The sequence below is a fragment of the Pseudorasbora parva genome, chromosome 17 (genome assembly GCF_024679245.1).
Source record: "Pseudorasbora parva isolate DD20220531a chromosome 17, ASM2467924v1, whole genome shotgun sequence".
In the NCBI taxonomy this organism is placed as follows: domain Eukaryota; kingdom Metazoa; phylum Chordata; class Actinopteri; order Cypriniformes; family Gobionidae; genus Pseudorasbora; species Pseudorasbora parva.
Window position 1 is genome coordinate 16,422,006 of NC_090188.1, and position 27,953 is coordinate 16,449,958.

Below are 27,953 nucleotides of genomic sequence, written 5' to 3' on the forward strand. Positions count from 1 at the left end.
TTTTAGAAAGCAATGAAATCGATGATCAAACATTCTGGCAGCAGTTACAGGATTGCGTTTAAGCATCCCACATCTATCAGACCAGTCCAATTCATCAATAGGAGTTTGACAACCCTCTTGTTTAATAATAGATTGCATTAGTTCTGTCCATCGCAAGTCTGCTGATGAAAATGAGCAAAACCATGTTGGGATACCTAATTGTCTCACCATTGCAAACAAATCTTTTTGAACGCTTTGCCAAAAAACAGGACTCCCTCTTACTGGCTTCAAGAATTTATACCCCTGATCAAAATTTAAAATCTTTTGCAGTGACTCTTTGTTTGTTAGCATTTCTGCAGTAATTTTTGTTTTGTTGCTTGTGTCATGACCTTTCCGTAAAGCAATAGATACATTTGAAATAACTTGATTAAGCTCAGACAAATATTGTCCATAAAAGATGTAATCTAGGTTTTGAGCAAACCGTCCATCTGCATTTAGGATTCTATTATTTAAGTATCTAGACAGCGTTAATTTTTCAGGTCGTTGATCATGAAATGTTCCTGTTCCTTTTGGGAAGAGAACTGGAAAACATTTGGCTTCATTGGTTTCATCCATTAATATTCTCACTGGATTATTGCCCTCTGCTGGTGCAAGTGACATAATGCCATCAAAATGTTGATCTAAAACCTCTTGTGCAATATCTACTGGCTGTAAACACGAATCCATAAACAAACCATGTTGCTGTCGATCATGAAGTGTTTCATCAGTGATTTCTTCATCCTGATTCTCAATATTTTGCTCTTTATCGACACATGTGTCCTGACATCCATCCAAATCATGTTCAGTGTTTTCAGTTGTATCATTAACCTGTTCTTCAGTTTTACTCAGAGGATTAATCCAAGTTTCATTAAATTCTACATCTGTATACCATTTGTTATTTTCTTTTAAGTATTCCAAAGCATTTTTGACATGATCAGTGTGCACAAATTTAAATTCATAATGTCCTTTGTACGTTAATTTCCTCTTAAGTTTTACTCGTATCATTAAATCATCATTTTCTGATCTTGGTAACACATTTACCACATCTGTCACATTAGACGGAACACATGTTATGGGGCCATGTACGCCATTTTGTCCGCCGCGTGGCAACGCGAGCATCTTCATGAATGGGATATGTTTCGCTATTAAATGTTGCTCAAGAGAGTTTAAACGGCTCAATTCAACAGGAATTGGATCCAGAGCAAGATTATTTGCTACACTTTCAGCAGGCATTTTACCTTCACTAATCTTTCTATCACATGTGTGACAAATCCACAGAGATTCAGCTGGGGTATTTTTATAAATACATTGTTCACTGCAGCCTTTATTACAGTTATGCAAATAATTATGCGTTATACATTTGTTTGCAATATAGCCAGCATGGACCGATTTTTGTACATATTTATTTATTTTACAGTATTTCACCTGCATTTTAAAGCAGCAACGATGACAAACTGAACATACATACTCAGGACCTATAGATATTTTTTGTTTAAATTGTTCAATTACACAGTCAATCTCTTTCCTTTTGATCTCTGCCTCAATTCGACTTTCAGCATTTCTCATTTTAATACTATTGGCAAATCTTATATCATGTTTATACTTCTGTTTGTTGTAATCTATCAATTTGTTTTTGTGTATTTCATTGTCGTTGTATTTGTCAACACTGTACTTTTTGACTGACTCCCTATGGGAGGTATTGTCACTGTATTTGTCCACACTGTACTTTTTGACTGACTCCCTATGGGAGGTATTGTCACTGTATTTGTCCACACTGTACTTTTTGACTGACTCCCTATGGGAGGTATTGTCACTGTATTTGTCCACACTGTACTTTTTGACTGACTCCCTATGGGAGGTATTGTCACTGTATTTGTCCACACTGTACTTTTTGACTGACTCCCTATGGGAGGTATTGTCACTGTATTTGTCCACACTGTACTTTTTGACTGACTCCCTATGGGAGGTATTATCTCTGTATTTATCTGTGCTATATTGTTTTACTTGTTCTTGATGCTGTTCATTTTTATTGTACTTTTCAGTGCTGCATGTCATTAGTTTCTTTTTGTAAGTTTCATCATCATGATATCTTTTGTTTACAGAATTTTTTTTTCTGTGTTTTAAGTCCTGGTTATTATTGTATTGGACTTTTTGTCTATATAGCTTACGTGGGTCTGAGTTAGCATTTAACATTGAATCTTCAAATGATGATTTACAAATGGAAGCACAGCTACCATCTGTTCTTTTTACACATACAACAACTTCATAGTGACAGTTATTTACATGTTTCAAGTAAATTCCGTGGTATTGACATCTATGTCTATTAGATGACAAATGTGAAGGTGAATATTTAAGCCATTTATCTTGACTATAAGTAAATATGTTCACACCAATTAAATCACTGGCTGCTTGTATTTCCAGCTCTGTTGCCCAAGTTCCAACATATTTCATTCTTGAAGTGGCAATATAGCTTGCAATAGAAGTGTGTCCATGTCTGAGATACTGAATGTATCGTCCTTCATTCTGTAGTATGTGCGTTACTAAAGCAAGTCTCATTTTTCGGTGTTCTTGTTCACTTCCACTAACAGCATAAGCTATTGCTCTAAAAAAGCAGTTACCATCAGCCACAATATCTTTGGTTTCACAAGGTTCAACCATTTCAGCAATCTCATTCATTTTACTCTGTTCTTTTACAACGTGTACAATGTTCAGCTTCAAACAAATACTTTTTTGTTGTTCCACTGCTAATGGACAAAACTGAAAAGAAACACTGCCAGTTTGTGAAATAAATTCAAAATCATCTGCATTATCATTTCTTGAGTATTCAAAAGATATTCCAGTTTTCTTTTCTGTACACGTATCATTCACAAGGATTCCCTCTGTGGTTATAGCATCAGGCAAAGAGTGCCTGCAACTAATATCAACTTCTGATTTGACAAGTTTACGTACTCTTTCTGTTTCAGCATTTTCCTCCATCACTGAATCGTAAACCAAGCAATCATGCTGATTTATCTTATTTGCATTGACTCCAGTAACCTCAAATGGAACATTATTTGCATTCAAAGACACACCAAGTTTCCTGAAATGAGTAAGCAAAGACTGTATATTGGCATAGAAAGCCACTATACTTTTACCATCAGCTGTACATGTTCCATCACATTGTCGTGAATGTGGATCAATCACTGCATACCACGATCCTTCTCTGACAGCTGCACATATGTTTAGGTTAATATTTACCAAACAGGCATCAAACCTCTGGAATGCTCGAGTTATAGCTTCATCAAATGACATGGCAAAGCCTTGCAGACCTTCGTCATAGAAATCAACACCAAACAAACCTGAAAATGATTCACCATAGTTTATTGAAAAACTACAATTATTTAACATGTGTGTGTCAGGAAGCTCCAAAACTTGTATAAAGCCTTGTATCGGATCATTAATTTTGCTTGCATCTCTCATGGCACTGTACAGTTTATCTCCTTGTATCAGAACAGCATTCAGATCATTTTGGGTCCATCTCAACACATTTTTAACCTTACACATCAAGATTGCACATAAACTATTTGTAGCACATTGCTTGCTTCTATTGGAGCCAAACCGGTAATGGCCTTGATGGAAAGACCCTCTTAAATAGGATGTTTGTGGAAATAAATCAGAAACATCTTCCAAGGTAATGTTTTCATTATCTGTAGACGTAGAGATGGATGGTACAGACGTTTCAGGTACAAATTCAGACAATGACTTGTCAATCATAGTTGTCAGAGGATTTTTAAGACTTTTCGTTGGCTTTTCAAAGTTTTTCAGACCATGTTTAGATTCATGTTTAGATTCATGTTTAGATTCATGTTTAGATTCATGTTTAGATTCATGTTTAGATTCATGTTTAGATTGTTTTTTTAACACGTTGTGATGTACACAACGTTCACATAATTCTGCCAATTTTTTAAGAGGTGGCAGAGCCTCTTCAGGATCAGCAGCCATCCGGTCCGCCATCCTCTTCCTGGCTGCCTGGGATCGCCGAGACTGCTTTGTGCGCGGCATCTGTACACACACAAAAAAACAAAACAAAGACACAAATGAATTAATTCACAAACACAAGACAGTACGGGTGGTAAAAAAAAAAATTGATATGTTGATTTATCGTGACATTTCTGGCCACAAGACATTGATACTTTAGAACGAAGTATCGATATATTTTTATTCTTAGGCGTACTTGCAGCTCCGTTATTCAGTGGCTTCCATGTTTTATCTTAACGCAGAGCTCCAGACTATAGCTGAATATATACTGTTGTACGTGAATATTAAATTACAAAATACTATTTACATATTACTCCCGCTGCTGCATGTTCTGTGTCTGTATGTGCATGACGGGCACTAATGAGCGAGTGTAATGAACACACACACACGACACTCACTCACTGTCTTTTTAATGTCTGCTGTGTCACTATATGAGGACATGAATGCATAAAACCGTCTTTTATGAGATTTTATCATTTCATTTGAGAAAACTCATAAACACAGGTCTTCACAGAAACCCATTAACGTGAACAAATAAACAGAAATATATTAGGCTAATGTTGTACAAATTCAGCTATGTCTCTACGTAATATGTTTCTCCTTTTAATAATAATTATGCCTAGATAGTTGGTTTCACTTGATCTTTTTTATCAACAATGTTTACTTTAAACAGCATACACACTTTAAATGTTTATTTATTATTTGCATCATCATAAATAATAAAATCATTGCATGTAATAATTTTTTTAAAAATAATTTATTTTATGAGGTTTTTCAACATTAATATGAGTTCCGCTAGCTTGAATATTGTCCCCAAGTGGCTAGAAATTTTGATCTATGTAAAGCGACTTCTGGCTGTCTTTCGCTGCCTTTGATAAAATGAGAAATGATTTGATCTTGAATTCTCTTGTTATGACGTCATCAGGAAAGGTTAGCTCCCCTTCCTCTGCTTCGCCCGCACAGAGAATTAGTAGAGAATGGATTCAGTTTATCAGTCGCGATGTCAGCAGCACAGGCTTTACCATATGGATTCGACAGCACCGCCACAAACAGTAAGTAACAGTGCTCATTAATGCCTGATCTGGGATCAGTGATTTCTGATCTGTAGCTAATCATTCAAATTCACACAGACTTCTTTCTAAATCATTTAAAACTGTCAGTCCAGCTGCTGGTCGTGTTGATGCATCAGTGACTCATGCCAGTGACTAAAACCATCAACTTCACATCATTTCTTTTAGTAGCATGAAACAAATCTGTTATTTAAATAATTAAATTACAGATATCGATCAAAGAACACTCTTTATAATGTTCGGATCTGTCAATCACATGTTTATCTGTAGTCCACTTGCCCAAACTGCCGTTTTGATGACCCTGTTAATAGAAGCTTTAACTGTATTCATGTCGTGTCTGTTGTTAGTTGTGATGAAAGCATTTTGTGAGAGAAATAACGTAGCAAAGTTCACTCGTGTTTATTCAGAGCTCTCAGATACAAACAAAATAAACTCGCGTTCTCAACAACTTAGTAAAATTAAAGTACCTCAGCAATCTTTCCCCAGCTCTGTCTATCTCTGGACTGGCAGTGCTGCTGCTGCTGCTCGCGCCTGACTAAACCACATCCCCTCCGCCACAATCTAATTTCAAATGCAAAGATTTCAGCCAATCACAGCAGTGTGTGTTTTCATTGAAGTCTCACAGCAGACACGCACCTTAAAACAGAGCATTTCAGCCAGAAGGCTAATACCAGTATAGAAAAATGTTAAAGCCAGAGGCGTTGAAAAGCGGAGTTGCGACATGATCTCAGCTCCCTGTGTCGTGCGCTGGTCACATGGATCATGGACCGCTCAATACTTCCAGCGTCATGTCAATGCATTTGAATGCTTAAGCAGATACGCAACATTTTTACTATACATATGTTTGCAGCAAGTTTTGGTAAACAGAACACTAGTGTTCATTGATTATTAAGTCAACCATATTTACAGGATCGTTTTATTATGGAGAGTGATAGACATGCAACATTGTTAATGTGATTCTTGTATTTAGCCCTCAGGTATTCCTTAATTACTAATTGGTCACACTCATTGATGGTCAAATGTGACCAATTGTAATAATAATAATAATTAAAAAAAAAAACAGAATTATTGATTTTGAAATTTTACACCAGTCAATACAGAAGTAAATATTCTGTAGCATATTTTGCTGTCAATGTTTTTTGAAGACACGCTTCTGGTATGCAAAGGTATAAAAATTCGCCAAGCAGCCGCCATGCAACATGCAACAGAAACGGCTCTCAGGCGCAAACCTGATCACGTGCTGATCACGTGAACAATGCCTGCAATTGGCTTTGCGCAATGCAAATACAGTTTTTTCCCAATTGCATAAGGACACAAGTAAATTCTAGCGTTTTAGTTTTTTTAGTCGCAAAACACGACATTAAAAACCTTTTTTGCAATTATTATCAATTTAAATATTCCCACCACAATATTTAATAAATGGAAAGCACTAGCTTTGTACTACAAATTTGTATTTGCATTTATAGCAACGTTCTTTACAACGTAATGACATCTTTTAACGTCAATGTCTAAACCCAACATACAACATAGGCCTATTAGCCTACTTGATTTACTCATGCAACAAATGTTACGCCCTAGTTTCATACACGCATATCTTTCATACGACTATCCCACACAATTTACATTAACATAAAAGCCTTCAAAAGAATGAATTTATACATTTCCGATAACTAATTATTAAAATCGTCATAAACCGTTTTTTACATTGTTTATTGGCAGTTAACATAGCATTTAGCTAGTCACAATACACGAAGCAAACTATATCAAACATCAACGTTAAATCTATACCCGCACGCTTAATATACTAACACAAATAACTTTCACAAACAAACCGCAACTATGTATTCGACCATTTTAAGAATTACCTGACACAGTGAAGTGATTGACAAAGGAACCAAAGCAATGACGGTTTCAGGATGGTCGATCTCATCAAAGTGATGATGGTGAACGAATCGTTCTTTTGAACAGGTTCTTTTAGTGAACCGACCAGAACGAACCAGTTCAACAATTCGTTTTAAACAGATCTCGTCTCCGACTTAGTGCTGATCCACATATTACTAAATTAATTAACTTTCTGGCATAAGTCACTTTCCCTTGTCCTAGAATAAACCGATATACTGAAATATATTTTAAAATTACTTAACTGAACCGAGAAATGTTCTAAGAACAACAACATTTTAAACGATTGGTGTACTTCCAAACTTACAGCGCTTTTCAAATGAAAACTTCTGCCATGCAAACTCATAACTGTTTCTCTCTGACATACTGAAAAATGACCGGACCATCTGTGTCATTTGTTCAGTGACGAAATTAATGTTTGTTTTTGTTTTTTTTAAGCATTTGGTTGAACATCGGAAAATGTAACAAAATAAACCATGTTGGAAACGCGAAATTAAGTACAACTAAGTACTTTTACTTTCTAAACATCTTACCGTTTTAGACAATTTTCCCTATATTTTTTTGTATTACGTCACCACCCACTGCATAGCGTAGCCCGCAATACCGTCACTTTTCCCCCCAAAACGAGATATTTTCCCACTTATACTTTAATTCTGCAAATGCATACAAACTTTAACGTCGTTTCACCATTTTATGAAATACCTGACATGCTAAAAAGAAATTAACGAAAGCACCGACACTGAATATTCTGTAACTGCAGTTCACACGGTACTACACGATTCTTCAACGAATCGCTCTTTTGAGCCGAATCCCAAGAATCAAGCCTATTCGCCAAAGGACCGCGAGCGACATTTACTTTCAGAAGATTTCACAATCAAAACGAACATCCAAGACTATTCACACCAGGCTGAAAAATGATCACATAAGCAAGTTCTGTGACCTGTTAGGTTTTGCTATGAGTTCTTTTTACACGTGCAGGCTATTTTGATATCTTACGCGAAATCACGTACATACCTAAACTACTACAACATGTATTTCTAAATGTTCATCAAACTATAAAATATAGGCTGTACTTTAGTTACTTACACAACCTGTAGCTAACACAACATTAGACAGCCATACGCAACATAAACATCTGCAAATGAAAGCGTCATCAAAATCACCACGGACTTCAGTAAATTACCAAACGTTCAAGAATCTAACATATGTTCCTTTTTATAGCTACAAATTGCTTAATACATTATTTTAAAAAAACAACAGTATTAAGTAATCACTTTCAAAGTCATTAAAAACAACCGTCTCGGCTTCCTTTAGAAAACTTTATTTGACATAACACATCATACAACAACAAAAAAACACTGTACTCAGCACAACAACAACAACAAAATATATATATATATATATAATAATCTGGCATTATAGCTAATAAAAAAAAAATGTTTTCAAACAGTCAAACAAAAACCTTGACATACAGCTATCAGGTTGCTAGATGAAATATAATAAAAACAAAAATAAATAAATACCTAAATATAAGTGTTAAAATAAATACAACAGCCTTTGCCAAATATAACTATATACATATCTTTAAAGCACACATTTAAATGTCATTGTTGTTTGAAAAATTTCAAAACCTTTACAAATCCGCCAAGAGCATCTAAATAAAATACAATATAAATAAATGTCTGATTTTACAATCGTTTCCGCACTTGTTCTGTGAACACACTTGTACAAACAAAACAAAAAATTTACCAAAAAAAATCTCTTTAAATAAACAAAGCAAAATCAGCATTTCTTGGTCTTGAACAGCAACAACAACAAAAGAAATATATATATATATATATATAAAAAATAACGCTCACCAATTTTACCTGAACGCACACATTCCAGCATGCCAATCAAAAATGCTTCATGTCACATGAAATTACCGTTTTCCTTTAAAACACCTGGTCTTGCGCCACTACATCGCTTCTCTCTCCAGAGCCTGCATTGCTCCAGCAACCTCTTCGTCTACAGCTTTGTCACGTGCATCACTAGTTCCCAATGCAAGCCCAGCCACTTTATCTATTGTAACTACGACCTCACGTTGTATCTTGACCTGCCATGCCTCCCCAGATAACAGGTGCTCCTCAACATTTTGCCCTTCAATTAGCAAATGTAGCATGTTCTCCTTTTGCAGATAGCGGCGTATCACAGAGTTTGACACTGTCAAATCCATTTCATCTCCTTCATTTAACAACAGCACCACTCTTCCCTTGGCCGTACACTGATAGTTCGAAGACTTCTGAAGAAATCGACACCGTTCGCACCGATGGAACTGCATGGTGGAATTAAACTCCACCTGCCACGTCTGGCACTTAGTGCACCTCTTCGAAACTGATATTTCAGCCCGGCTAATGGTCCCAGTTAAGATGCTGACGTCCTCTTCTGCCACCTTAAACTCTTCAAAAGAACTCGCTCCAGCCACTTCTTTCACTTCGACAATCTCAGTGCTGCGCGTTGTGGTCAGAAACAAATCCCCCAAGTACTCACGGGTACACAAATTGCGGATCTGATACGAATGGTCGACCAGCACCATTCCAATCTGTCCTGCCCACAACTGCAGCTTGATTCTTCCAGAGGCATCCTCAACATGGCAGGTTTGGGTCTCTACATTGGCACCCCTTATTTCCACCATCTCCGTTGCCAGATCTATGTGTCGGACCTTCACTTCTATGAGTCCAACCTGAGGGAAAAATACAAAAACAATTACATCCCAAAACGTAGCGTCACATAAAAGCAACAAAACACCACTCAACACACTATTTCTAAACTCATATCTACGCATAACATTACACTTTCTACACACTATCTAGCCTTTGTCTTTTACACCATTATAGCTATAACAACTACAAACATGTTGTTATAATATTTACACAACATGATAAAGCTAAGCAACATAAGGTCTTCTAAGGTCTTTCACACTTCCTAGTACTAGTGTCATATAATGACGTGTTATATACTCTTTTCACTGTCAAAAAAAAAAAGGCCATCATCTTCAATGCTTTCAAAACGTCTATTCTTTAAACAAATTTTCTTTCTCTACTTATAAAACATATTTTTAATATTATTATGCTTTATTGAACACACATGATTTCCTTTATTTATCAACACAAAGTACTCCTGTCTTGGTTACTGTTAACTTTTATATTCTTAAAACACTTTCGTTTTCACTATGTCATCTTCATCAGCATACTTTCTCTCCTTCACCATGTCAATGTAAATACACACACACACACCAGGGATGGAAATGTACTTTTTTGTCCACCGGCCACTGTGGCTGGTTGACGTCAAAATCTACCAGCCACTCAATGTTTTTACCAGCCACTTTCTTGTTTTTAACTGACAATGTGTAACTTCATGTGAAAAGGAATTCTACAAGCTGTACAATACTTAAGCAATTTTGTTTAATCTCAAGTCTCAATAAAATACTGACATTTTCTCACTCTTACACACACACACACACACCAACCATGAACTGATATACATTTAATTAAATGAGTAGGGCTCTGAGAGCTCTTTTTTTTTTTTTTTACCTGGATGTGGCATTTCTATGATTCATAGTCTTTTATAGCTTCCAGTTTTAGGTTTTCAGTCCAAACAATGAAACTATTAGTTTTGGCATCTTCTGAAGCGTGTTGGTGACATAACAAGCAGAACATTGTCATTAGGGATGCACCGAAATCAAAATTCTTGGCCGAACCCAAAAAACAGGAAACCAAGGCCGAAAACCAAAACACAGCAAAAAAATATGCCAATTATTAGTACCATTGCATTCATGGCTATGTCTTTATAACTTTACTAAAAAGCAAGGTATTACAATTGCATACATTAATATTAACGTTTCAAATAATAAATCAATTACAAATTATGCCATTTTTTTTTCTTAGCACATTGCAAAATTCACAAACTAAAATGTTTAACCTGACCACACATGTGTACATTAAATAATAATGTACAGGCCTACTGGCCAGCAGAAAGGTACAGAAATTGAATAAAGTAATCAAATGTAAAATAACTGCATATTTAACTGTTTAAATTAAAGATGAATCCTTACTAAACTTACAAAAGCTATTCAATCAAGAGCAGTGAGTGGTGTCCTTATCTTTTGTGTGACATTAAAACAGAGCTGTATAGGCTACTGTGCCTTTAAGACCTAATGCAAGACAAATCAAAATCACCCTCATATGGCTGGTGGCGAATGCTCATTTCCATCCCCGACACATATACATGCATACATACATATAATATATTATAAACACCATGTACAATACTTCTACAGACGTCAAACCTTACCAATACACGCTACATTTTACCAGTGCACGACCCCCACCCCCTCTACACCACCTCTTGCTTAAACGCAACATCTATGCACCTTTTAACATTTTAATCGTCACTTTCACGGTTACCTGCTGTCGTCCTGCCATCGCTTTAAGCTCGGCCACTGTTCTTTTGGAATTCTGTGGAGCTTCTTTGAATGCGAAACCAATGTTTTTCACCACAACCATTTCTGTCGATTTTCCGCACTGGACGTCAAACTCGCCTCCGCCCGCACCTAACACAAACTTGACATTTAATGCCTGCAGAATCACAACAACACTACCAACTTCTTTAAGCAAAAAAAAAAAAAAAAAAAAAAAAAAACGAAAGTACTCACTAACGCGTCTTCGGATATTTTTCAGCTTCACCGCGCTCCTATTTTTTTCGGCCTGGCAGAAACTTGACCGCTTCTCGACGGCGAAAACCACCACATGGCGATATTCCTCGCGGCTCACTTGAATAACCGCGTTAAAATAATGTCCTCCAGTGCGCACTCCTACTTTTACTGTACTTACTGCATGAATATAACCACTAACGCAGTCTTCCTCCTGAACATCAGTTTTGGATCTTTTCGCGGGACCTGCCATGATGTCTTCTTCCTTCGTCTTCTTCGCGTAAACACGTTACCCATAAACACTTTCGCCACACAACTACCGGACAATAAAACGCGCACACGTCGTCCCGTCCGAGTCATATTACCCCGAGAAAAAGTACTTCGACTAATACCTATTGACACGATATATGTTTTACCGTTTTACACAATTTTCCCTATATTTTTTTGTATTACGTCACCACCCACTGCATAGCGTAGCCCGCAATACCGTCACTTTTCCCCCCAAAACGAGATATTTTCCCACTTATACTTTAATTCTGCAAATGCATACAAACTTTAACGTCGTTTCACCATTTTATGAAATACCTGACATGCTAAAAAGAAATTAACGAAAGCACCGACACTGAATATTCTGTAACTGCAGTTCACACGGTACTACACGATTCTTCAACGAATCGCTCTTTTGAGCCGAATCCCAAGAATCAAGCCTATTCGCCAAAGCACCGCGAGCGACATTTACTTTCAGAAGATTTCACAATCAAAACGAACATCCAAGACTATTCACACCAGGCTGAAAAATGATCACATAAGCAAGTTCTGTGACCTGTTAGGTTTTGCTATGAGTTCTTTTTACACGTGCAGGCTATTTTGATATCTTACGCGAAATCACGTACATACCTAAACTACTACAACATGTATTTCTAAATGTTCATCAAACTATAAAATATAGGCTGTACTTTAGTTACTTACACAACCTGTAGCTAACACAACATTAGACAGCCATACGCAACATAAACATCTGCAAATGAAAGCGTCATCAAAATCACCACGGACTTCAGTAAATTACCAAACGTTCAAGAATCTAACATATGTTCCTTTTTATAGCTACAAATTGCTTAATACATTATTTAAAAAAAAACAACAGTATTAAGTAATCACTTTCAAAGTCATTAAAAACAACCGTCTCGGCTTCCTTTAGAAAACTTTATTTGACATAACACATCATACAACAACAAAAAAACACTGTACTCAGCACAACAACAACAACAAAATATATATATATATATAATAATCTGGCATTATAGCTAATAAAAAAAAAATGTTTTCAAACAGTCAAACAAAAACCTTGACATACAGCTATCAGGTTGCTAGATGAAATATAATAAAAACAAAAATAAATAAATACCTAAATATAAGTGTTAAAATAAATACAACAGCCTTTGCCAAATATAACTATATACATATCTTTAAAGCACACATTTAAATGTCATTGTTGTTTGAAAAATTTCAAAACCTTTACAAATCCGCCAAGAGCATCTAAATAAAATACAATATAAATAAATGTCTGATTTTACAATCGTTTCCGCACTTGTTCTGTGAACACACTTGTACAAACAAAACAAAAAATTTACCAAAAAAAATCTCTTTAAATAAACAAAGCGAAATCAGCATTTCTTGGTCTTGAACAGCAACAAAAGAAATATATATATATATATATATATAAAAAATAACGCTCACCAATTTTACCTGAACGCACACATTCCAGCATGCCAATCAAAAATGCTTCATGTCACATGAAATTACCGTTTTCCTTTAAAACACCTGGTCTTGCGCCACTACATCGCTTCTCTCTCCAGAGCCTGCATTGCTCCAGCAACCTCTTCGTCTACAGCTTTGTCACGTGCATCACTAGTTCCCAATGCAAGCCCAGCCACTTTATCTATTGTAACTACGACCTCACGTTGTATCTTGACCTGCCATGCCTCCCCAGATAACAGGTGCTCCTCAACATTTTGCCCTTCAATTAGCAAATGTAGCATGTTCTCCTTTTGCAGATAGCGGCGTATCACAGAGTTTGACACTGTCAAATCCATTTCATCTCCTTCATTTAACAACAGCACCACTCTTCCCTTGGCCGTACACTGATAGTTCGAAGACTTCTGAAGAAATCGACACCGTTCGCACCGATGGAACTGCATGGTGGAATTAAACTCCACCTGCCACGTCTGGCACTTAGTGCACCTCTTCGAAACTGATATTTCAGCCCGGCTAATGGTCCCAGTTAAGATGCTGACGTCCTCTTCTGCCACCTTAAACTCTTCAAAAGAACTCGCTCCAGCCACTTCTTTCACTTCGACAATCTCAGTGCTGCGCGTTGTGGTCAGAAACAAATCCCCCAAGTACTCACGGGTACACAAATTGCGGATCTGATACGAATGGTCGACCAGCACCATTCCAATCTGTCCTGCCCACAACTGCAGCTTGATTCTTCCAGAGGCATCCTCAACATGGCAGGTTTGGGTCTCTACATTGGCACCCCTTATTTCCACCATCTCCGTTGCCAGATCTATGTGTCGGACCTTCACTTCTATGAGTCCAACCTGAGGGAAAAATACAAAAACAATTACATCCCAAAACGTAGCGTCACATAAAAGCAACAAAACACCACTCAACACACTATTTCTAAACTCATATCTACGCATAACATTACACTTTCTACACACTATCTAGCCTTTGTCTTTTACACCATTATAGCTATAACAACTACAAACATGTTGTTATAATATTTACACAACATGATAAAGCTAAGCAACATAAGGTCTTCTAAGGTCTTTCACACTTCCTAGTACTAGTGTCATATAATGACGTGTTATATACTCTTTTCACTGTCAAAAAAAAAAAGGCCATCATCTTCAATGCTTTCAAAACGTCTATTCTTTAAACAAATTTTCTTTCTCTACTTATAAAACATATTTTTAATATTATTATGCTTTATTGAACACACATGATTTCCTTTATTTATCAACACAAAGTACTCCTGTCTTGGTTACTGTTAACTTTTATATTCTTAAAACACTTTCGTTTTCACTATGTCATCTTCATCAGCATACTTTCTCTCCTTCACCATGTCAATGTAAATACACACACACACACCAGGGATGGAAATGTACTTTTTTGTCCACCGGCCACTGTGGCTGGTTGACGTCAAAATCTACCAGCCACTCAATGTTTTTACCAGCCACTTTCTTGTTTTTAACTGACAATGTGTAACTTCATGTGAAAAGGAATTCTACAAGCTGTACAATACTTAAGCAATTTTGTTTAATCTCAAGTCTCAATAAAATACTGACATTTTCTCACTCTTACACACACACACACACCAACCATGAACTGATATACATTTAATTAAATGAGTAGGGCTCTGAGAGCTCTTTTTTTTTTTTTTACCTGGATGTGGCATTTCTATGATTCATAGTCTTTTATAGCTTCCAGTTTTAGGTTTTCAGTCCAAACAATGAAACTATTAGTTTTGGCATCTTCTGAAGCGTGTTGGTGACATAACGAGCAGAACATTGTCATTAGGGATGCACCGAAATCAAAATTCTTGGCCGAAACCGAAAAACAGGAAACCAAGGCCGAAAACCAAAACACAGCAAAAAAATATGCCAATTATTAGTACCATTGCATTCATGGCTATGTCTTTGTAACTTTACTAAAAAGCAAGGTATTACAATTGCATACATTAATATTAACGTTTCAAATAATAAATCAATTACAAATTATGCCATTTTTTTTTCTTAGCACATTGCAAAATTCACAAACTAAAATGTTTAACCTGACCACACATGTGTACATTAAATAATAATGTACAGGCCTACTGGCCAGCAGAAAGGTACAGAAATTGAATAAAGTAATCAAATGTAAAATAACTGCATATTTAACTTTTTAAATTAAAGATGAATCCTTACTAAACTTACAAAAGCTATTCAATCAAGAGCAGTGAGTGGTGTCCTTATCTTTTGTGTGACATTAAAACAGAGCTGTATAGGCTACTGTGCCTTTAAGACCTAATGCAAGACAAATCAAAATCACCCTCATATGGCTGGTGGCGAATGCTCATTTCCATCCCCGACACATATACATGCATACATACATATAATATATTATAAACACCATGTACAATACTTCTACAGACGTCAAACCTTACCAATACACGCTACATTTTACCAGTGCACGACCCCCACCCCCTCTACACCACCTCTTGCTTAAACGCAACATCTATGCACCTTTTAACATTTTAATCGTCACTTTCACGGTTACCTGCTGTCGTCCTGCCATCGCTTTAAGCTCGGCCACTGTTCTTTTGGAATTCTGTGGAGCTTCTTTGAATGCGAAACCAATGTTTTTCACCACAACCATTTCTGTCGATTTTCCGCACTGGACGTCAAACTCGCCTCCGCCCGCACCTAACACAAACTTGACATTTAATGCCTGCAGAATCACAACAACACTACCAACTTCTTTAAGCAAAAAAAAAAAAAAAAAAAAAAAAAAACGAAAATACTCACTGACGCGTCTTCGGATATTTTTCAGCTTCACCGCGCTCCTATTTTTTTCGGCCTGGCAGAAACTTGACCGCTTCTCGACGGCGAAAACCACCACATGGCGATATTCCTCGCGGCTCACTTGAATAACCGCGTTAAAATAATGTCCTCCAGTGCGCACTCCTACTTTTACTGTACTTACTGCATGAATATAACCACTAACGCAGTCTTCCTCCTGAACATCAGTTTTGGATCTTTTCGCGGGACCTGCCATGATGTCTTCTTCCTTCGTCTTCTTCGCGTAAACACGTTACCCATAAACACTTTCGCCACACAACTACCGGACAATAAAACGCGCACACGTCGTCCCGTCCGAGTCATATTACCCCGAGAAAAAGTACTTCGACTAATACCTATTGACACGATATATGTTTTACCGTTTTACACAATTTTCCCTATATTTTTTTGTATTACGTCACCACCCACTGCATAGCGTAGCCCGCAATACCGTCACTTTTCCCCCCAAAACGAGATATTTTCCCACTTATACTTTAATTCTGCAAATGCATACAAACTTTAACGTCGTTTCACCATTTTATGAAATACCTGACATGCTAAAAAGAAATTAACGAAAGCACCGACACTGAATATTCTGTAACTGCAGTTCACACGGTACTACACGATTCTTCAACGAATCGCTCTTTTGAGCCGAATCCCAAGAATCAAGCCTATTCGCCAAAGCACCGCGAGCGACATTTACTTTCAGAAGATTTCACAATCAAAACGAACATCCAAGACTATTCACACCAGGCTGAAAAATGATCACATAAGCAAGTTCTGTGACCTGTTAGGTTTTGCTATGAGTTCTTTTTACACGTGCAGGCTATTTTGATATCTTACGCGAAATCACGTACATACCTAAACTACTACAACATGTATTTCTAAATGTTCATCAAACTATAAAATATAGGCTGTACTTTAGTTACTTACACAACCTGTAGCTAACACAACATTAGACAGCCATACGCAACATAAACATCTGCAAATGAAAGCGTCATCAAAATCACCACGGACTTCAGTAAATTACCAAACGTTCAAGAATCTAACATATGTTCCTTTTTATAGCTACAAATTGCTTAATACATTATTTAAAAAAAAACAACAGTATTAAGTAATCACTTTCAAAGTCATTAAAAACAACCGTCTCGGCTTCCTTTAGAAAACTTTATTTGACATAACACATCATACAACAACAAAAAAACACTGTACTCAGCACAACAACAACAACAAAATATATATATATATATAATAATCTGGCATTATAGCTAATAAAAAAAAAATGTTTTCAAACAGTCAAACAAAAACCTTGACATACAGCTATCAGGTTGCTAGATGAAATATAATAAAAACAAAAATAAATAAATACCTAAATATAAGTGTTAAAATAAATACAACAGCCTTTGCCAAATATAACTATATACATATCTTTAAAGCACACATTTAAATGTCATTGTTGTTTGAAAAATTTCAAAACCTTTACAAATCCGCCAAGAGCATCTAAATAAAATACAATATAAATAAATGTCTGATTTTACAATCGTTTCCGCACTTGTTCTGTGAACACACTTGTACAAACAAAACAAAAAAATTACCAAAAAAAATCTCTTTAAATAAACAAAGCGAAATCAGCATTTCTTGGTCTTGAACAGCAACAAAAGAAATATATATATATATATATATATATATATATATAAAAAATAACGCTCACCAATTTTACCTGAACGCACACATTCCAGCATGCCAATCAAAAATGCTTCATGTCACATGAAATTACCGTTTTCCTTTAAAACACCTGGTCTTGCGCCACTACATCGCTTCTCTCTCCAGAGCCTGCATTGCTCCAGCAACCTCTTCGTCTACAGCTTTGTCACGTGCATCACTAGTTCCCAATGCAAGCCCAGCCACTTTATCTATTGTAACTACGACCTCACGTTGTATCTTGACCTGCCATGCCTCCCCAGATAACAGGTGCTCCTCAACATTTTGCCCTTCAATTAGCAAATGTAGCATGTTCTCCTTTTGCAGATAGCGACGTATCACAGAGTTTGACACTGTCAAATCCATTTCATCTCCTTCATTTAACAACAGCACCACTCTTCCCTTGGCCGTACACTGATAGTTCGAAGACTTCTGAAGAAATCGACACCGTTCGCACCGATGGAACTGCATGGTGGAATTAAACTCCACCTGCCACGTCTGGCACTTAGTGCACCTCTTCGAAACTGATATTTCAGCCCGGCTAATGGTCCCAGTTAAGATGCTGACGTCCTCTTCTGCCACCTTAAACTCTTCAAAAGAACTCGCTCCAGCCACTTCTTTCACTTCGACAATCTCAGTGCTGCGCGTTGTGGTCAGAAACAAATCCCCCAAGTACTCACGGGTACACAAATTGCGGATCTGATACGAATGGTCGACCAGCACCATTCCAATCTGTCCTGCCCACAACTGCAGCTTGATTCTTCCAGAGGCATCCTCAACATGGCAGGTTTGGGTCTCTACATTGGCACCCCTTATTTCCACCATCTCCGTTGCCAGATCTATGTGTCGGACCTTCACTTCTATGAGTCCAACCTGAGGGAAAAATACAAAAACAATTACATCCCAAAACGTAGCGTCACATAAAAGCAACAAAACACCACTCAACACACTATTTCTAAACTCATATCTACGCATAACATTACACTTTCTACACACTATCTAGCCTTTGTCTTTTACACCATTATAGCTATAACAACTACAAATATGTTGTTATAATATTTACACAACATGATAAAGCTAAGCAACATAAGGTCTTCTAAGGTCTTTCACACTTCCTAGTACTAGTGTCATATAATGACGTGTTATATACTCTTTTCACTGTCAAAAAAAAAAAGGCCATCATCTTCAATGCTTTCAAAACGTCTATTCTTTAAACAAATTTTCTTTCTCTACTTATAAAACATATTTTTAATATTATTATGCTTTATTGAACACACATGATTTCCTTTATTTATCAACACAAAGTACTCCTGTCTTGGTTACTGTTAACTTTTATATTGTTAAAACACTTTCGTTTTCACTATGTCATCTTCATCAGCATACTTTCTCTCCTTCACCATGTCAATGTAAATACACACACACACACCAGGGATGGAAATGTACTTTTTTGTCCACCGGCCACTGTGGCTGGTTGACGTCAAAATCTACCAGCCACTCAATGTTTTTACCAGCCACTTTCTTGTTTTTAACTGACAATGTGTAACTTCATGTGAAAAGGAATTCTACAAGCTGTACAATACTTAAGCAATTTTGTTTAATCTCAAGTCTCAATAAAATACTGACATTTTCTCACTCTTACACACACACACACACCAACCATGAACTGATATACATTTAATTAAATGAGTAGGGCTCTGAGAGCTCTTTTTTTTTTTTTTACCTGGATGTGGCATTTCTATGATTCATAGTCTTTTATAGCTTCCAGTTTTAGGTTTTCAGTCCAAACAATGAAACTATTAGTTTTGGCATCTTCTGAAGCGTGTTGGTGACATAACAAGCAGAACATTGTCATTAGGGATGCACCGAAATCAAAATTCTTGGCCGAACCCAAAAAACAGGAAACCAAGGCCGAAAACCAAAACACAGCAAAAAAATATGCCAATTATTAGTACCATTGCATTCATGGCTATGTCTTTATAACTTTACTAAAAAGCAAGGTATTACAATTGCATACATTAATATTAACGTTTCAAATAATAAATCAATTACAAATTATGCCATTTTTTTTTCTTAGCACATTGCAAAATTCACAAACTAAAATGTTTAACCTGACCACACATGTGTACATTAAATAATAATGTACAGGCCTACTGGCCAGCAGAAAGGTACAGAAATTGAATAAAGTAATCAAATGTAAAATAACTGCATATTTAACTGTTTAAATTAAAGATGAATCCTTACTAAACTTACAAAAGCTATTCAATCAAGAGCAGTGAGTGGTGTCCTTATCTTTTGTGTGACATTAAAACAAAGCTGTATAGGCTACTGTGCCTTTAAGACCTAATGCAAGACAAATCAAAATCACCCTCATATGGCTGGTGGCGAATGCTCATTTCCATCCCCGACACATATACATGCATACATACATATAATATATTATAAACACCATGTACAATACTTCTACAGACGTCAAACCTTACCAATACACGCTACATTTTACCAGTGCACGACCCCCACCCCCTCTACACCACCTCTTGCTTAAACGCAACATCTATGCACCTTTTAACATTTTAGTCGTCACTTTCACGGTTACCTGCTGTCGTCCTGCCATCGCTTTAAGCTCGGCCACTGTTCTTTTGGAATTCTGTGGAGCTTCTTTGAATGCGAAACCAATGTTTTTCACCACAACCATTTCTGTCGATTTTCCGCACTGGACGTCAAACTCGCCTCCGCCCGCACCTAACACAAACTTGACATTTAATGCCTGCAGAATCACAACAACACTACCAACTTCTTTAAGCAAAAAAAAAAAAAAAAAAAAAAAAACGAAAATACTCACTAACGCGTCTTCGGATATTTTTCAGCTTCACCGCGCTCCTATTTTTTTCGGCCTGGCAGAAACTTGACCGCTTCTCGACGGCGAAAACCACCACATGGCGATATTCCTCGCGACTCACTTGAATAACCGCGTTAAAATAATGTCCTCCAGTGCGCACTCCTACTTTTACTGTACTTACTGCATGAATATAACCACTAACGCAGTCTTCCTCCTGAACATCAGTTTTGGATCTTTTCGCGGGACCTGCCATGATGTCTTCTTCCTTCGTCTTCTTCGCGTAAACACGTTACCCATAAACACTTTCGCCACACAACTACCGGACAATAAAACGCGCACACGTCGTCCCGTCCGAGTCATATTACCCCGAGAAAAAGTACTTCGACTAATACCTATTGACACGATATATGTTTTACCGTTTTACACAATTTTCCCTATATTTTTTTGTATTACGTCACCACCCACTGCATAGCGTAGCCCGCAATACCGTCACTTTTCCCCCCAAAACGAGATATTATCCCACTTATACTTTAATTCTGCAAATGCATACAAACTTTAACGTCGTTTCACCATTTTATGAAATACCTGACATGCTAAAAAGAAATTAACGAAAGCACCGACACTGAATATTCTGTAACTGCAGTTCACACGGTACTACACGATTCTTCAACGAATCGCTCTTTTGAGCCGAATCCCAAGAATCAAGCCTATTCGCCAAAGGACCGCGAGCGACATTTACTTTCAGAAGATTTCACAATCAAAACGAACATCCAAGACTATTCACACCAGGCTGAAAAATGATCACATAAGCAAGTTCTGTGACCTGTTAGGTTTTGCTATGAGTTCTTTTTACACGTGCAGGCTATTTTGATATCTTACGCGAAATCACGTACATACCTAAACTACTACAACATGTATTTCTAAATGTTCATCAAACTATAAAATATAGGCTGTACTTTAGTTACTTACACAACCTGTAGCTAACACAACATTAGACAGCCATACGCAACATAAACATCTGCAAATGAAAGCGTCATCAAAATCACCACGGACTTCAGTAAATTACCAAACGTTCAAGAATCTAACATATGTTCCTTTTTATAGCTACAAATTGCTTAATACATTATTTAAAAAAAACAACAGTATTAAGTAATCACTTTCAAAGTCATTAAAAACAACCGTCTCGGCTTCCTTTAGAAAACTTTATTTGACATAACACATCATACAACAACAAAAAAACACTGTACTCAGCACAACAACAACAACAAAATATATATATATATATATATATAATAATCTGGCATTATAGCTAATAAAAAAAAAATGTTTTCAAACAGTCAAACAAAAACCTTGATATACAGCTATCAGGTTGCTAGATGAAATATAATAAAAACAAAAATAAATAAATACCTAAATATAAGTGTTAAAATAAATACAACAGCCTTTGCCAAATATAACTATATACATATCTTTAAAGCACACATTTAAATGTCATTGTTGTTTGAAAAATTTCAAAACCTTTACAAATCCGCCAAGAGCATCTAAATAAAATACAATATAAATAAATGTCTGATTTTACAATCGTTTCCGCACTTGTTCTGTGAACACACTTGTACAAACAAAACAAAAAATTTACCAAAAAAAATCTCTTTAAATAAACAAAGCGAAATCAGCATTTCTTGGTCTTGAACAGCAACAAAAGAAATATATATATATATATATATATAAAAAATAACGCTCACCAATTTTACCTGAACGCACACATTCCAGCATGCCAATCAAAAATGCTTCATGTCACATGAAATTACCGTTTTCCTTTAAAACACCTGGTCTTGCGCCACTACATCGCTTCTCTCTCCAGAGCCTGCATTGCTCCAGCAACCTCTTCGTCTACAGCTTTGTCACGTGCATCACTAGTTCCCAATGCAAGCCCAGCCACTTTATCTATTGTAACTACGACCTCACGTTGTATCTTGACCTGCCATGCCTCCCCAGATAACAGGTGCTCCTCAACATTTTGCCCTTCAATTAGCAAATGTAGCATGTTCTCCTTTTGCAGATAGCGACGTATCACAGAGTTTGACACTGTCAAATCCATTTCATCTCCTTCATTTAACAACAGCACCACTCTTCCCTTGGCCGTACACTGATAGTTCGAAGACTTCTGAAGAAATCGACACCGTTCGCACCGATGGAACTGCATGGTGGAATTAAACTCCACCTGCCACGTCTGGCACTTAGTGCACCTCTTCGAAACTGATATTTCAGCCCGGCTAATGGTCCCAGTTAAGATGCTGACGTCCTCTTCTGCCACCTTAAACTCTTCAAAAGAACTCGCTCCAGCCACTTCTTTCACTTCGACAATCTCAGTGCTGCACGTTGTGGTCAGAAACAAATCCCCCAAGTACTCACGGGTACACAAATTGCGGATCTGATACGAATGGTCGACCAGCACCATTCCAATCTGTCCTGCCCACAACTGCAGCTTGATTCTTCCAGAGGCATCCTCAACATGGCAGGTTTGGGTCTCTACATTGGCACCCCTTATTTCCACCATCTCCGTTGCCAGATCTATGTGTCGGACCTTCACTTCTATGAGTCCAACCTGAGGGAAAAATACAAAAACAATTACATCCCAAAACGTAGCGTCACATAAAAGCAACAAAACACCACTCAACACACTATTTCTAAACTCATATCTACGCATAACATTACACTTTCTACACACTATCTAGCCTTTGTCTTTTACACCATTATAGCTATAACAACTACAAACATGTTGTTATAATATTTACACAACATGATAAAGCTAAGCAACATAAGGTCTTCTAAGGTCTTTCACACTTCCTAGTACTAGTGTCATATAATGACGTGTTATATACTCTTTTCACTGTCAAAAAAAAAAAGGCCATCATCTTCAATGCTTTCAAAACGTCTATTCTTTAAACAAATTTTCTTTCTCTACTTATAAAACATATTTTTAATATTATTATGCTTTATTGAACACACATGATTTCCTTTATTTATCAACACAAAGTACTCCTGTCTTGGTTACTGTTAACTTTTATATTCTTAAAACACTTTCGTTTTCACTATGTCATCTTCATCAGCATACTTTCTCTCCTTCACCATGTCAATGTAAATACACACACACACACCAGGGATGGAAATGTACTTTTTTGTCCACCGGCCACTGTGGCTGGTTGACGTCAAAATCTACCAGCCACTCAATGTTTTTACCAGCCACTTTCTTGTTTTTAACTGACAATGTGTAACTTCATGTGAAAAGGAATTCTACAAGCTGTACAATACTTAAGCAATTTTGTTTAATCTCAAGTCTCAATAAAATACTGACATTTTCTCACTCTTACACACACACACACACCAACCATGAACTGATATACATTTAATTAAATGAGTAGGGCTCTGAGAGCTCTTTTTTTTTTTTTTACCTGGATGTGGCATTTCTATGATTCATAGTCTTTTATAGCTTCCAGTTTTAGGTTTTCAGTCCAAACAATGAAACTATTAGTTTTGGCATCTTCTGAAGCGTGTTGGTGACATAACGAGCAGAACATTGTCATTAGGGATGCACCGAAATCAAAATTCTTGGCCGAAACCGAAAAACAGGAAACCAAGGCCGAAAACCAAAACACAGCAAAAAAATATGCCAATTATTAGTACCATTGCATTCATGGCTATGTCTTTGTAACTTTACTAAAAAGCAAGGTATTACAATTGCATACATTAATATTAACGTTTCAAATAATAAATCAATTACAAATTATGCCATTTTTTTTTCTTAGCACATTGCAAAATTCACAAACTAAAATGTTTAACCTGACCACACATGTGTACATTAAATAATAATGTACAGGCCTACTGGCCAGCAGAAAGGTACAGAAATTGAATAAAGTAATCAAATGTAAAATAACTGCATATTTAACTGTTTAAATTAAAGATGAATCCTTACTAAACTTACAAAAGCTATTCAATCAAGAGCAGTGAGTGGTGTCCTTATCTTTTGTGTGACATTAAAACAGAGCTGTATAGGCTACTGTGCCTTTAAGACCTAATGCAAGACAAATCAAAATCACCCTCATATGGCTGGTGGCGAATGCTCATTTCCATCCCCGACACATATACATGCATACATACATATAATATATTATAAACACCATGTACAATACTTCTACAGACGTCAAACCTTACCAATACACGCTACATTTTACCAGTGCACGACCCCCACCCCCTCTACACCACCTCTTGCTTAAACGCAACATCTATGCACCTTTTAACATTTTAGTCGTCACTTTCACGGTTACCTGCTGTCGTCCTGCCATCGCTTTAAGCTCGGCCACTGTTCTTTTGGAATTCTGTGGAGCTTCTTTGAATGCGAAACCAATGTTTTTCACCACAACCATTTCTGTCGATTTTCCGCACTGGACGTCAAACTCGCCTCCGCCCGCACCTAACACAAACTTGACATTTAATGCCTGCAGAATCACAACAACACTACCAACTTCTTTAAGCAAAAAAAAAAAAAAAAAAAAAAAAAACGAAAATACTCACTGACGCGTCTTCGGATATTTTTCAGCTTCACCGCGCTCCTATTTTTTTCGGCCTGGCAGAAACTTGACCGCTTCTCGACGGCGAAAACCACCACATGGCGATATTCCTCGCGGCTCACTTGAATAACCGCGTTAAAATAATGTCCTCCAGTGCGCACTCCTACTTTTACTGTACTTACTGCATGAATATAACCACTAACGCAGTCTTCCTCCTGAACATCAGTTTTGGATCTTTTCGCGGGACCTGCCATGATGTCTTCTTCCTTCGTCTTCTTCGCGTAAACACGTTACCCATAAACACTTTCGCCACACAACTACCGGACAATAAAACGCGCACACGTCGTCCCGTCCGAGTCATATTACCCCGAGAAAAAGTACTTCGACTAATACCTATTGACACGATATATGTTTTACCGTTTTACACAATTTTCCCTATATTTTTTTGTATTACGTCACCACCCACTGCATAGCGTAGCCCGCAATACCGTCACTTTTCCCCCCAAAACGAGATATTTTCCCACTTATACTTTAATTCTGCAAATGCATACAAACTTTAACGTCGTTTCACCATTTTATGAAATACCTGACATGCTAAAAAGAAATTAACGAAAGCACCGACACTGAATATTCTGTAACTGCAGTTCACACGGTACTACACGATTCTTCAACGAATCGCTCTTTTGAGCCGAATCCCAAGAATCAAGCCTATTCGCCAAAGCACCGCGAGCGACATTTACTTTCAGAAGATTTCACAATCAAAACGAACATCCAAGACTATTCACACCAGGCTGAAAAATGATCACATAAGCAAGTTCTGTGACCTGTTAGGTTTTGCTATGAGTTCTTTTTACACGTGCAGGCTATTTTGATATCTTACGCGAAATCACGTACATACCTAAACTACTACAACATGTATTTCTAAATGTTCATCAAACTATAAAATATAGGCTGTACTTTAGTTACTTACACAACCTGTAGCTAACACAACATTAGACAGCCATACGCAACATAAACATCTGCAAATGAAAGCGTCATCAAAATCACCACGGACTTCAGTAAATTACCAAACGTTCAAGAATCTAACATATGTTCCTTTTTATAGCTACAAATTGCTTAATACATTATTTAAAAAAAAACAACAGTATTAAGTAATCACTTTCAAAGTCATTAAAAACAACCGTCTCGGCTTCCTTTAGAAAACTTTATTTGACATAACACATCATACAACAACAAAAAAACACTGTACTCAGCACAACAACAACAACAAAATATATATATATATATAATAATCTGGCATTATAGCTAATAAAAAAAAAATGTTTTCAAACAGTCAAACAAAAACCTTGACATACAGCTATCAGGTTGCTAGATGAAATATAATAAAAACAAAAATAAATAAATACCTAAATATAAGTGTTAAAATAAATACAACAGCCTTTGCCAAATATAACTATATACATATCTTTAAAGCACACATCTAAATGTCATTGTTGTTTGAAAAATTTCAAAACCTTTACAAATCCGCCAAGAGCATCTAAATAAAATACAATATAAATAAATGTCTGATTTTACAATCGTTTCCGCACTTGTTCTGTGAACACACTTGTACAAACAAAACAAAAAATTTACCAAAAAAAATCTCTTTAAATAAACAAAGCGAAATCAGCATTTCTTGGTCTTGAACAGCAACAACAACAAAAGAAATATATATATATATATATATAAAAAATAACGCTCACCAATTTTACCTGAACGCACACATTCCAGCATGCCAATCAAAAATGCTTCATGTCACATGAAATTACCGTTTTCCTTTAAAACACCTGGTCTTGCGCCACTACATCGCTTCTCTCTCCAGAGCCTGCATTGCTCCAGCAACCTCTTCGTCTACAGCTTTGTCACGTGCATCACTTGTTCCCAATGCAAGCCCAACCAGTATTTTCCATCTCTGTAATCAGGTGGGGTTAAAACAGCCAAATAATATGCATATATTATGATAGATCTTCTCATACTGAACAACTTTACCTCTATAACCAATACTGTCAATCAAATCTTTATTTAAATATTCACAATTATGTTAAAAACCTCGCAAACTAGTCCTTACTAGTCCTGATCAATAGTTATCAAAAACATGATGACCTTTAAACTTTGGGGAGCTATAACAGGGTCATTTAGAGATGTGGCAAAACTTGCTTAAAAGCATATTAATCCTGAACAAAAACTCAAAACTTCACAAAAATAAGTGGGCAAATGCAACATGTGACTCTAAATAAGCATGGAACCTTTTCATGGAGATCGGGCATTAAATGCCTCTATAACAGTGAAAAAGGTGACAAAGTGCAAATGCGTATATGGCATATTACCTAAAATTGCCACCAGAGGGCAGCAGAGGACCAGTCATTGGTTCATTCTGTCTACTAAGCATAAACTTAAAAATAACATTATAATAGCATTGCAAATGATATTTTGTCAGTGTTACCAATTCATTTGTTCATTTGATTTATGTTTCACAAATAATTATTATATTACAATTAAAATAATGCCTGAAAA

The 27,953-nt window shown here is 36.6% G+C and overlaps 4 protein-coding genes and 1 long non-coding RNA gene across 11 annotated transcripts in view; 1 reads left to right on the forward strand and 4 right to left on the reverse strand.

Moving 5' to 3' along the window:
* The window catches only part of ndst2a (N-deacetylase/N-sulfotransferase (heparan glucosaminyl) 2a), a 247,157-nt gene that overhangs the window by 103,577 nt on the left and 115,627 nt on the right, over positions 1-27,953 (forward strand). The gene's annotated exons all lie outside the window — the stretch shown is intronic.
* Positions 3,362-7,054, reverse strand: LOC137045311 (uncharacterized). Its single transcript, XR_010898736.1, has 2 exons — positions 6,971-7,054; positions 3,362-4,059 (listed from the first exon to the last, which is right to left on the reverse strand). It is a non-coding gene; the product is annotated as an uncharacterized lncRNA (long non-coding RNA).
* LOC137045375 (uncharacterized) lies at positions 8,566-18,330 on the reverse strand. 5 transcript variants are annotated; one of them, XM_067421967.1, is made up of 4 exons: positions 18,073-18,329; positions 13,498-14,294; positions 11,450-11,595; positions 8,566-9,726 (listed from the first exon to the last, which is right to left on the reverse strand). In XM_067421967.1, exons 3-4 carry the CDS (start codon positions 11,546-11,548, stop codon positions 8,962-8,964), a joined length of 864 nt encoding a protein of 287 aa, XP_067278068.1. In that variant the 5' UTR covers positions 11,549-11,595; positions 13,498-14,294; positions 18,073-18,329; the 3' UTR covers positions 8,566-8,961. The 5 variants fall into 5 exon arrangements, with proteins under 5 accessions (XP_067278068.1, XP_067278067.1, XP_067278066.1 ...); XM_067421966.1 differs by lacking the exons at positions 13,498-14,294; positions 18,073-18,329 and adding an exon at positions 11,698-12,421; XM_067421965.1 differs by lacking the exons at positions 11,450-11,595; positions 18,073-18,329 and adding an exon at positions 16,015-16,985 and having other exon boundaries at positions 9,622-9,726.
* Positions 18,105-21,745, reverse strand: LOC137045590 (uncharacterized). The gene is made up of 3 exons (XM_067422299.1): positions 20,836-21,745; positions 20,590-20,735; positions 18,105-18,869 (listed from the first exon to the last, which is right to left on the reverse strand). The coding sequence occupies exons 1-3, from the start codon at positions 21,083-21,085 to the stop codon at positions 18,105-18,107; spliced, it is 1,161 nt and encodes a 386-aa protein (XP_067278400.1). The 5' UTR covers positions 21,086-21,745.
* Positions 22,673-27,859, reverse strand: LOC137045591 (uncharacterized). Its single transcript, XM_067422300.1, has 3 exons — positions 27,209-27,859; positions 25,158-25,303; positions 22,673-23,437 (listed from the first exon to the last, which is right to left on the reverse strand). The coding sequence occupies exons 2-3, from the start codon at positions 25,254-25,256 to the stop codon at positions 22,673-22,675; spliced, it is 864 nt and encodes a 287-aa protein (XP_067278401.1). The 5' UTR covers positions 25,257-25,303; positions 27,209-27,859.